Source organism: Barbatula barbatula (assembly GCF_947034865.1).
Source record: "Barbatula barbatula genome assembly, chromosome: 13".
NCBI classification, from domain to species: Eukaryota; Metazoa; Chordata; class Actinopteri; order Cypriniformes; family Nemacheilidae; genus Barbatula; species Barbatula barbatula.
In genome coordinates, this window is record NC_136776.1 from 23,022,887 (window position 1) to 23,035,127 (window position 12,241).

Genomic DNA, 12,241 nt, shown 5'->3' on the forward strand with positions numbered 1-12,241 from the left:
TTAAAAATGGACAAGACTTCTCAAAACATTTATTTTTTTCACCTTTGTAGGCCTAACATAAAATTGGCAGAAAACAGCGAGAGCTAGATGTCTTTACAATCAGATACATTAAGCATATTGAGGTACAAAATAAAAAAGTGCAAATTCGTAAATCGCTCTTGTACGGAGACGGAAGGGTAAAAAACTGAAGCGCTGAATTCTACGTCAAGGCAAGAAAACTCTTACAGAAGAATGCACATATGTTACAGTGTTTTGAAGTAATAATAATATTAGCCGTTTACGTTTGTTTAAATGTGTGTATTTAGTCGACCTCTGGCATGTGCATAGACTACAGTGTTTCATGCACGTCTGAGTGAAACCAGAAAAAAGTATTTTTTCCTGTGAGATATAACCAAGGGAATCAAGAGCATCACTATAAACCATACATTTAACGTTAATGTCAGTGTTATTCCGACCAGTTTGACTATCCAAATCTCATTCCATATTTGAGAAGGCGGCTAATACGTACAAACGATTCGTGCGAATCATGCGAGTGATGGTTAGCTTTAGGGGCGGGGCTTCATTATTGCTTATTTTATCTAACGATCGTACAATTTCTACGAATTAGCCACCTTGTCAAATATTCAGTTGAAATCAGACTGGCTAAAGTTCAGATTTCGAGATGGATATCCGTCAAGTTAAGCACAATACTTTTTTGGCAATTGAACGCAATGTTTTTTCAACGAAACATTGATAACCTGCAAGAGTCAAAGAAATGCGGTTATTGAACAGTGCTGTAAAACAATTAATGTGCGATATATAAACCTTAAAGAGCAACATTAATCCAGCACAGAGCCATTCCCATACACGATGACGTAGCGAGGCAGGACGTCCATTCAGCATTCAGCAACATTATGCAATTTGCGTTGAAATGATTTAAATTAAGTTTATAGTGTATTGTTAGAATACACGGTCCAAACCTTCAAGAAAAATCCCTTCATACAATCATATTTGTCAAGTACTAGTGTTTGTAAAGGAAATGTTTCGGCAAAAAATGAAAATTCTGTAATTCTGTACTTGTGTTGTTTTAGCATGCAAGAGCGAAAAAATAACCGATACTGACCTAAAATTCGTTCAAAGCTACCTTGTGTATTGCTCAGTTCTTCATTTTGTGTTAACCCCGATAGCACACACATCTGGGTGACGACTATTTGATGTCTGCATTAACATATCTGAGATCTCTCTACAAGATGTCTTTACGATGTTTAAGATTTAGAATGTATGTAAAACTGTTTTGTCAGACGTTAGCAGACATCTTACAGACGTACACGTGCCATCTGGGTATGTCATTCTGGATACGAATGGCATGACAGAATGTTCATTTTTTGCAAATATCTTCATTTAACAGTGCATTTTATCCTCAGACCAAACATCTGAGATATTCGAACCAAATCGAAATCCTAAAACGATTGTTTGACACATTCAATTGAAATAAACCCTAATGATTTGTCACCGGCCGCAGAAGTCGCGTTTCAAAGCACGTCGGTCCATCTGAATTTCATCTTCGTAAATGCAGATAAAGTAAAATGTGGTACAAGCCAAAACACGTCACATGGTATACAGCGGATGTTTCGAAAAAAGCTTGAAAACCTTGTGTGCCTTCATAGTCTCAAACGCAACGCTGCTTCTCCACGCCGACCGCTTTCCCGATTAAAGGTGCGTGTCTTCTTCCTGGTTGTCTTCCTCCTCTTTTCTGGGTTTGTTGACCAGCACCTGCCAGCCGCTTCCGGCTTCACCGGCCGCCGTCACTCCATTGGTGCTGTGTTTCTTCTCCTGCGTCTCTGATTGGTTGTCGCTGGTCACGTCCAGCGTTGGGTTGTCGTGGCAGCCGTTCTCCACGAAGTGAAGCTCTTCACCACGCGACTTGATGGAAAACAAACCAACACAGATGCACACACAGACAAAACAAGAGAAATGTTAAATACATCTTGTGCCAAATCATCAGTGAGAAGAACGAAAGGTTCACCAAAAGTATTTTAAGGCTGCAATAACTGACCTTTGCTCGTTTTTTATCAAAATAAAGTTACAGATTGTAGATGGACAGACGTACCATGTTCTTGAGTTTGGGTAAACGGCGCTGCCAGCAGATATAGATGATTCCAGAAGCGATGATGAGGACACAGATCGAGCCGATGATCACCAGAACTACAAACAGTTTGCCGTAGTCGCTGCGGGTTTGACTGGGTCTGGAGTGGCACGTGTTTACCGTGGAATAATTCTGGATGCCAATCTGAGTTAAATCAAAATACAAACAACATTTTTGCATAAACTTCTCACTGCATTTATTATACTGAAGATGTTTGTTTTAAGTGTTTTAAGTATCTCACCTCATACAAACCTCTTTTGATTTCTCCCAGCATTGACACGACCTCTTTTGGTGCGATAATTTCTAATCGTAAAAATACATTATAATCAAGAAAATCCGCTTGGAATTATTCAAAAGCAATGAAATTGTGACGTTTAAGTTGAGAAATATCACACATTTTATGGCGAAATCAATATGTTAAAAATGATCATTTAAATACACGTTTGTCCAGTAATAATAAGTGTTCATTGTTTTGAAAGAAAAACATCACAAGGTGTGTGTTTGTTACCTTGGTCGCTCTTGAGTGTCATGAGGAGCTGGTGGTCCTGTTGAGTGGGTTTGCTGAGCAACATAAACCAGGACCCCTGCGGGATGTTCATCTTCCTGGAAAAAGTGTTTTCCAGCATCTCCAGGAGTCGGTCTCCATTCTCCATACGAAACTCGTTCTGCAAACACACACAGAATCATGTTAAAACACATCAACGAAAAAGAACTGAAACCAGATTTCATAAAGATACAGGAAAGAGTTAAAGATCTCGACTGATAACCTGAAAGTCTGAAGGGTCGTTCATGAATTTTATGGCAAGAGTCAACAGACGGTTAAAATGTTGCCACTGGCTTAAGATTGTGACTTTCATCCTCAGTTTAAATAGGTTTATTGCAATTGACTACATAAAAACAATAGAAATATTTAAATATATGACGCTGTAATATCATCGCTGATGCTGAAGGACCGAAAATACTTTCTCTGCATTTTTTCAATAATAAAACACAACAAAGTTGTCCATCATTTAAAATCTTTTGCAATGACTTAAGGTCTTTAAAGGTACAGTCCCAAATTTTCGTGCGCGTTTTTTCGTATTTGGTGCCCCTTTGTACGGTGTATCTGAATTGTCAAGTCTTCTCAAAATGCTTGCTACGGATATAAAAAACGGGAAAAAATCGAACCCCTGCCGAATTGTTTTATGACGGACGAAAATATCGGAGGCGGGGTGTAAAAGTGATTGACGCAACATGAGGTTTTATTTATTTTTTAACGCGCGGAAATTTCGGACGCAAATTTCGGACTCAACGTGCAATGTCCTCTATAGTAATAGTAACGGAAAAGATATATAAAATATATAATATTAAACATAGCGTTAAAAAATAAAATGAAAATATTTAAATTTAAAATAATCGCACAAATTGTCTATATAAAAAATTGAAATAGTTTATAATTGAAAAGTTAAAAGATTCAACTTAAAACATTTCAACCATTTGATACGAAACGATGATATAAAAAGCAAAGAAATGTAGCAAATCAACATATGTGAACAGAGTCTATAGAGAGAGTGTCGTTGTATCTGATCAATGGCTCTGCAGTTCTGATCCAGTTAACATCTCCCAGCGATTGTACCGTGTTACCGTAGCAACAGACAACTGGCCTGCTGGGTCTGTTATTGACAATGTGTGCCTGACAGAGGATGGAGAGACACGTTCATTCAAAGAGAAATAAACTCCTTGATGCAGTAAAACGGAATGAAGACGTACCTGATGTTACTCCAAGGCTCACACTTCTCATCATATTCCAGTAACTACGCCATTCACATTATTATAGCGCTATGCTCTTATCACGAAGGAATGAAGGTTAATGGGGATGCTAATGCCTAAATAAGGGACCGAATGACTAAAATTCACAATAAAGTATCAATAAAATGTTCATGTGTTCATTGACGAAGGAAATCTTTGAACGGATTTGAATTTTGGCGTAAACTGTACCTTTAAAATAATAATAATACGACTTTAACACATCTCTGGAGCTACAGTATAAAAAGCAAACACTACCTGTCTGTATGGTTGTGTGTTTTCTGTGTGGGTCTGTCTGTGTTTTTCCGCAGTGCCACTAACCGTGACTATAACTAAGAATCAGATGTTTTTTTCTTAACTCTAAAGGGCAAAAGTGAGGAACATGGGCTGATAATGAGACGAATGCTCTGGCGGTGTGACACTGTTAGTGCCGAGCAGTCAGCAAGTTTCTGAGACGCATCTGAATCTGCACAATTCAGCAGATCTACTGCAGATCTCAACACAACTCACAATTCAATGCGGCATTTCTACACTTTCTCTGCATACAGGGAAAGGTTCACAGGAAAGTCTAGAGAAAGGCACATATTTCAAACCGAGCTGGTATTAAATCAGAAATGGTTAAAGAAATGCGCTTACACAGTCAACGTTGTCGGTCATGGTGAGGATGACGTAACCTTTTCCTGCCAGGTTTCTCCAGTCCTCACAAATCACCTGAACAAGACCAGAGACTAGGTTTAGCGGTCATTATATTTCACAGAATCAATTCTCATTTACAACCTGCTTGAGAATAAATCAATAACTGCATCACAAAACAAAATCATTGACAATGTAATTTTGATAAAAGTTTGTGATCTCATTATTTTATTTTTTATGAAACGTTTTTGTCAAAAGCTTTCTTTTTTTACTATATCTGAAAGATATTGGTAAAAAGTTGACCTTTTTAAAGAAAATGTATATTGTGAACTGCAGATAAACTTAAAATTCTATACGAACGTGCCGATATGAAATTGATCACAAATGATTGTGCTTTGAGCAGTAAAGATCATCACACACACCTGCTCGGCCTCCTGGGACACTTCTGAGTCGTGAAGCTCGGTTTCTGTATAAAGTTCAGTACCCCCGTGACGAAGCTCCGCCCTTCCCTCATCCTCAGTTGTGGTGGGCGGAGCTCCCATCCAGGACGTCTCGGTGAACACCACAGGTGGCATATCAGAGGCGGGGGAGGACGAGGGGCCGGTCGTGAGATACCGCCAGTCATCGTCGTCTTCATTCGGCTCGGTGGGAAACACCACCTTCTCTTCATCTTCCTCAGAATCGTCGTGATGGGTATCATCGGGCTGCAGCGGCCCTCGGCTGGGCAGGAGCCCGACTTCAGGAGCCGTGGGGGATTGAGTGACCGTGCGGCTGCTTTCGTCATCAAACGGGTCCTCAGACGCGAGAGTTGTGTCAGAGACTGTGACCTCAAGGGCGGGGGGTGTGTCTGTGGAGTGGGCGTGGTCAGGTGACAAGCCGGGGGAGAGGTGAAGGGGGAAGCCGCTGGATTCTGAATCACTCTCCCACTTCATGGACTCCGGCGTGGGGACGAATGATGAGGATGTGTTGATCAGGGGGAGGGAGGAAGATGTGGGTTCTGGGGATGAGGGACCGTATTCTGATTAAAACAAGAGACACGTGAGAACAGTTGAGCAGTAAAGTTTGGTGTAGGATAGAGAGAATCACAGCATGATGTAATGCATGTAATACAAGCACGGTTTAAAATCATAAGGTGAGATAATGAATTTGATAATAATATACAAGTGTATATGTATGCTATTAGTATTGAATAACAGTGCAGGGAATAAACCCTTAGATCCTACGCTTTTAAAAGGCTTGTGTTACTAAGTAACACAATGTAAATGTAAGTAAAATGTTAAAAACTATATTACAACTGAGGCAGAGTTATTATTTTTTATTTTTATTAATATTTTAAATTAGCGTTTAATTTTAGATTTGTAGTTTTAATGTTGATTTTAGTTCAACTTTAAGCAATTTTGTCATTTTATCATTTAGGACTGCAAACAGTTCAGGGGTGCCTTTGACTACCATTGTATTTTTTCCTACTATGGTAGTATATGGGGTGAAAGATCTGTCTGGTTATGAGCATTCTTTCAAATATCTTCCTCTGTTTTCATCAGAACAAATAAATGTATCCAGATTTGGAACAACTCAGAGGTGAGTAAATGATGACGTCATGACACTTTAAAAAGTAATCCAAATGTAATCCAAAAGTAGTCAAATTACATCACAAAAAATGTGTAATCTAAGAAATTAAATTATTTATTAGGAATTATGTCATGTAATCGGTAATCAGTAAATGAAAAAAAAATATATATATATAATCAAAAAGTACTCAGAATACATATATTTTTTTTTTAATTTAAGAGATTACGTTACTAGCTACAAATGATGTCATGTAATCTGTAATCAGTAAATGATTACAAATCAAAAGTAATCTAACTGTAATCCAAAAGTAGTCAGACTACGTAAATAACTAGAAATTTTGTCAATTCATAAGTGATTTACCCAACTCTGCAGATAGGGCAGAATTAAACAGAGAGACAGAATTAGACAGAGAGACAGACAGATAAAGCCAGCTAGACAGAAAGATCAAAAGAGATAGAAAGAGAGACCGACAGTCAGTTTGTCATTATTATGGTAAAATGTGTTGTACTGGTATCAGATGTGAGTACAGTGTTTTATTCTGGTAGATGCAGTATGTTGAGTACAGTGAAGTTAAGCATCTGCACTGCAGTACTGCACCTGAGACACACCTGCGAGGAGAGATTATTCTCACACACACACTATTGTCTACCGTCAGCGGTATATCTACACTTTAAAACAGCAGTGATCGTAAGATGGATGTCATTAGATATAAGTGTGTACCAGAGACTGGGTGACAAGCTTTAACACACTCCTCCAGCGACTGGAAGTTATTGCCATTTTCTTTACACCCTCCAAACATGAACTTCAAGCACATGTTCGCGACGGGGTTGAAGTGCCAGCGAGTGAAAGCCCCACGACACGGCCCCACCTTCTTGGACAACAGACAGCGCTCTGAGGACAAGAACCAGACAGATGCACCCAATAAAACACAAGTTACAACATTCCTGAGTACTGAGATCCAGAAGAACTATTCTGGGCCCCAGGAACATTATTGGACTTCAAGCTATTACTGAAGTGAAACTGTCCGGAGACAAAAAGTGTCACGCTGAGAAACACTAAAAGAGACAAGGAGGCATGAAGACAGACGGATAAACAGGATGGTGGACGGACAGACAGACAGACCGACAGGTAGGTAGACAAACAACCAGATAGACAGACAGGTAAATAGACAGACGGACGGATGGACAGACAGACAGGTAAAAAGACAGACGGACGGATGGACAGACAGACAGGTAAAAAGACAGACGGACGGATGGACAGACAGACAGGTAAAAAGACAGACGGACGGATGGACAGACAGACAGGTAAAAAGACAGACGGACGGATGGACAGACAGACAGGTAAAAAGACAGACGGACGGATGGACAGACAGACAGGTAAAAAGACAGACGGACGGATGGACAGACAGACAGGTAAAAAGACAGACGGACGGATGGACAGACAGACAGGTAAAAAGACAGACGGACGGATGGACAGACAGACAGGTAAAAAGACAGACGGACGGATGGACAGACAGACAGGTAAAAAGACAGACGGACGGATGGACAGACAGACAGGTAAAAAGACAGACAGACAAACAGACAGGATGGATGGATGGACAGCTGGACAGAGAGACAGACAGGTAGGTAGACAAACAACCAGACAGACAGGTAGATGGAAATAAAGGCAAACAGACAGACACACAGGTAGACAGATAAACATTCAAACAGACATGCAGGCAGGTAGGCAAGTAACTGGGCAAAGGGACAGAGAGATAGCCAGACAGGTAGGTATACAAAAACCAGACAGATAGGTAAATAGACAAGAGAGATGGTCGGACGGGCAGACAGACAGACAGGCAGGCAAGCAGCTGGGCAGAGAGACAGACAGGTAGGTATAAAAACAACCAGACAGACAGATGGGCAGACAGACATACATACAGGTAGACAGACAAACATTCAAACAGACAGGCAGGTAGATAGACAAACAGACAGACAGACAGACAGACAGATAGATAAACAGACAGGAAGGTAGATGGAGAGACAGACAGGTGGGTTTCTGGTCTTCTCTCATTCTTATACACACACCAGGGCACTGCAGTGGATTCACTGTTAGCAGGTGATCTAAAAATACGAGCTTGTTTTTGGGCACATTGATTCCCAGGCGTTGTTGTCTAAGAGAGTCTGAAGTGTGTGCTGTAATATTTTATTCACAAAGTGCATACTTCTGCGATACACGTCCACACACTTTAAGCATTAAGAACATTCATCAGCAAAACACGGGGGGACGGGACGGCAGGTGTCGAGGAGATGACGCACGCTAACACTTAAGAGCTGTTATTCACACCACTTTACACGTCAAAATGCTGTTTTGACAATCAAGAACATTTTTACGGGGTAAATAATTGCTGAGACCATTCGTGCAAACCACAGCTGAGTCACACCAGACACTGACCCATGAACAGAACATAAGATCCATTAACATATAGATGAATACTTGACCTCAACACATGTAAAGAAAACCTTGTTAAGTAACCTGCAGTTTTACGCTTCAAACAGAGATGGCGATAGAGAGTAACAGAGAACGAGCAGGACAAACCAGTTAACTTGAGAATTTAGTATTTTAAGTTCACCCACCGCTCATGGCATCCGCGTCTGAACCTTCTTTATTCTCTGTCTGTGTTTCCCATCTCTTGATCGGCTGGACGCTCTTGGTGTCCTCGCTGTCCTCATTGAAGAACCCGGAGCTCTCGTGAGAGCTCTCCATAACGCCATGGTTTCGAGAGACCTCATCATGCTCCTCGAAGCCAACGGGAACATCCAGAACCGGCCCGTGAGACCGGAGAGGACTGGGGAGAAGCACTGGCCCAGCAGTCAGAGCCTCTGAAGGGACCAGAACCAGGAGAAGAGAACCTGAAACGAAGAGAGATTTTGGTTTAGGGATAGTTCACCCAAGAATGAAAATTCGGTCATTTATTCAACCTCGTGTCATTGCGAACCTGTATGATTTTTGTTAAAGTAGACGATATATTGAAGAACGTTGGGAACCAAACAACATTGATCCTCATCGACTTCTGTTGTATGAACACAAAACCAGCGAGACATTTCTCAAAATATCTTCTTGTGTGTTCCACAGACGAAACAGTCACAAACAGATTTACAACCGCATGAGAGCAAATGATGACAGAACTTTCATTTCCGGGAGAACTATCCCTTTCAAGACACTTTGGAAGATTGAGAAAAGTGGGTCACCATCCACCCCCATTATAAACACAAAACCTATAACAACACTTCAGGAGATTGTTTTCTATTCATGACGGCTTAGCATTGACTCAAATCACCCGGTTTGATTTCTCAATGCCGTCGGTCACCAGAGGATTAGCATTAGCACTGGGCAACCCAAATACGGACAGACGGGGGTGATATCTGAACCACCAGAACAGAGAGGAAGTTTTTGAGTCAATTACACAGTCCTCCAACTATAATATGGTTTTAATTTTATTCATGAAGTTGTTTAATAGGAAATATCCTCCAGCCAGGCCCGGTTTAATTAAAGAGACTGCCAGTCTGATGGCCCTTGTATAAGCAAGACTGTAATTGAACTCGGTCAAAAACTGAGAACAGCCCGCTTCAATACAGCATTCTGGAAACGGTTTTGCACCTTAGAAGTTGAATTTGTGTCCTCTGAGGCTTCGTTGGAGGAAAAGTGAATTCGCTGACGGTCAATGGTCTATCTCAGAGGACGCTCTTGGCTTTCTGCGCCAGACGCTCCTAAACTTGACACGGGTTTGACGGCAGATTCATTATAAAAGCGAATATGTCGCTTTAAACAGCCCTCCGGCACCAAACTCTGCAAAGGAGTTTCAGGCAAACCAAATGAAACGGAGATTAAAGGACCTGAAGGCAAAGGAGAACTCCCATCCAAAGAACTGGAAACAACTACAAAGAGAAAATATCTCGCCAAAGGCATAAGTCAAAGATTCACACTCTCTGAACGATGAAGCACTACGTTACATTCTAGGTATCATTTAACATTTAGTATCAGAGACAATTTAGTTTCGCCAAATATTAAAGGTCTGACAAGGAACGTAAAATGGCCACATTTCCCAAGATTACCAAGAAGAGGTTCTGAACCCATATTTGACCGAGGGATTACATTTTGCAGCTGACGCTTAAGATCCATTACGCTCGATACGTTTAATTTCAAATGAAATTGACCAAATCTTCATAAACATCTCTGCATCTTGTGCTCCTTGAAGATTAAACCACAACTCAAACTGTCCAGACACAGCTCAACTGTAAGATAAATGCTACCGTGACCGGTGGGTATCCGAACCGTGCCAACTCATTTTGCAGCAGTGCAGGAGGGTGGAGATGGCACACGGGTCAGATTTATAGTTCTCAGGTTGGCAGAAGGCCTGCAGTGCCCAGCCCGCTGTTACGAGCAAATGATGACATCAGAAGGTAATATTGTGATACTGAATAGTCGCATTTCACGTTCTTCAATGTGCTTTGCGTGCATCACTAACAAAAATTAATCTTCTTCTAATAAAATGTGCAGGAGACATGTTTTTGCCAGACTATTTACCATTTGTATAATGCGGTAATACACCGATATTTGTAGTAAAACTGCAGTTTCAAACGATAGGCTACACCGATAAAAGCATGCTTCTCTTTCAAGGGTTGAATGCGTTGCAAACAAAAAACGATTTATTTTCATAGCACGATGCACAAAAACATAACAGCATGCATGCATGCAAAATAACGTACATATAGAAACATACAAATAACGTCAAATAGAAAACGTCATTGTTGTGTCTGCTCGACACGCTGTCTGGACACACAAGTGACCCGCGCGCAACCCGGCGCGTTCACATAACAGCTGCGCATGATCTGGATTCATTCATGACTCTTCATGCGTGTGCATGTGACATCACATCTCAGGATCGATTTGCGTGATCGGACATTCATTCACAAATCAAAATGATTGAATGAACACACAACGCGTACATACAATATTTGATTTAAAACATATTGTATAAGATCAACGTGCACATAACGGTACAGACGGATTACAAACGTGTGATTTTTTTGAAAAGAATTCGTCTTATAGAAAATGCAAAACAACGAGACAAAGAGCCGAACTCACCGAACACGAGACGGTGTGAACACACGGACATGTTTGACGCTTCGCAGATCGCAGCGAGAATAATCGCGTGTGTACGTCTGCTCACGCGCGCATCGTATGTGACTTTCTGACCTAAATGCGCGAGCGACTAAAGACGCAGTAACGCAAATCAATCATCGGAATAACACAAACACAGGCTGTAGAAAATACACGAGAAGATGTGAAGGTGAAGAACTAAAGCTGCAGCAGATGCGTTTGCAGTGAAATATTGAGGATTTTGGAGGCTTTGATTCCTGGCGCAGTGACTGCAGCGACCCGAGGTCCTAAACACCGCCGGGTATCTGATCACATCTGTGAGAAAGTCACAGTCTAAAATCTTCATGTTTTGCAAGTTCTTTCCCAGATAGCACAATCCATCTGGTTTACGTCTACATTTGCATGTGTAATACACAGTTTTCTCATCTGCAATACGTCTCGGAGACGTCTGAAATACATCTGCTGGAGATCTGGAAACGTGCCTTGTAAAAACATCTGCTAAACGTCCTAGAAAGAGCAGCTTTACATCCATTCTACATCATACACATCTCACAGAGGTCCATATGACGACTGACAGCAGACATCTAAGAGATGTAGTGCAGATGAGAAAACTACCCAGATAGCACGATCCAGCTGGCTTACAGACGTCTACATTTACATCTGCAAGACATCTATAATACATAGTTCGCTCATCTGCAATAAGTCTAGGAGACGTCTGAGCGTCTGCTAAAGATCTGGAAACATCTGCTGTGTAAAACATCTGCTAAACTTCTTAGAAAGAGCAACTTAACATCCATTCTACATCATACACATCTTACAGACGTCTTCTAGAGGTCTATATGACATCTGACAGCAGACATCTCTATGAGACGTATTGCAGACGAGCAAACTGTGAATTGTAGAAATAGATGCAAGCCAGATGTGAGCTATCTCGGTTGTGGTTGTCCTTAAGTTAAACCATGGTCATTCCCGTTATTTATGTCGAGT

The 12,241-nt window shown here is 41.0% G+C and overlaps 1 protein-coding gene across 1 annotated transcript; it reads right to left on the reverse strand.

The window, feature by feature from the left end:
* Positions 1–8: 8 nt before the first annotated feature.
* On the reverse strand, positions 9–11,535 carry podxl2 (podocalyxin-like 2). Its single transcript, XM_079471061.1, has 9 exons — positions 11,240–11,535; positions 8,728–9,003; positions 6,833–7,003; positions 4,966–5,561; positions 4,547–4,621; positions 2,634–2,790; positions 2,367–2,428; positions 2,090–2,269; positions 9–1,902 (listed from the first exon to the last, which is right to left on the reverse strand). Exons 1-9 carry the CDS (start codon positions 11,268–11,270, stop codon positions 1,690–1,692), a joined length of 1,761 nt encoding a protein of 586 aa, XP_079327187.1. The 5' UTR covers positions 11,271–11,535; the 3' UTR covers positions 9–1,689.
* Positions 11,536–12,241: the final 706 nt, after the last annotated feature.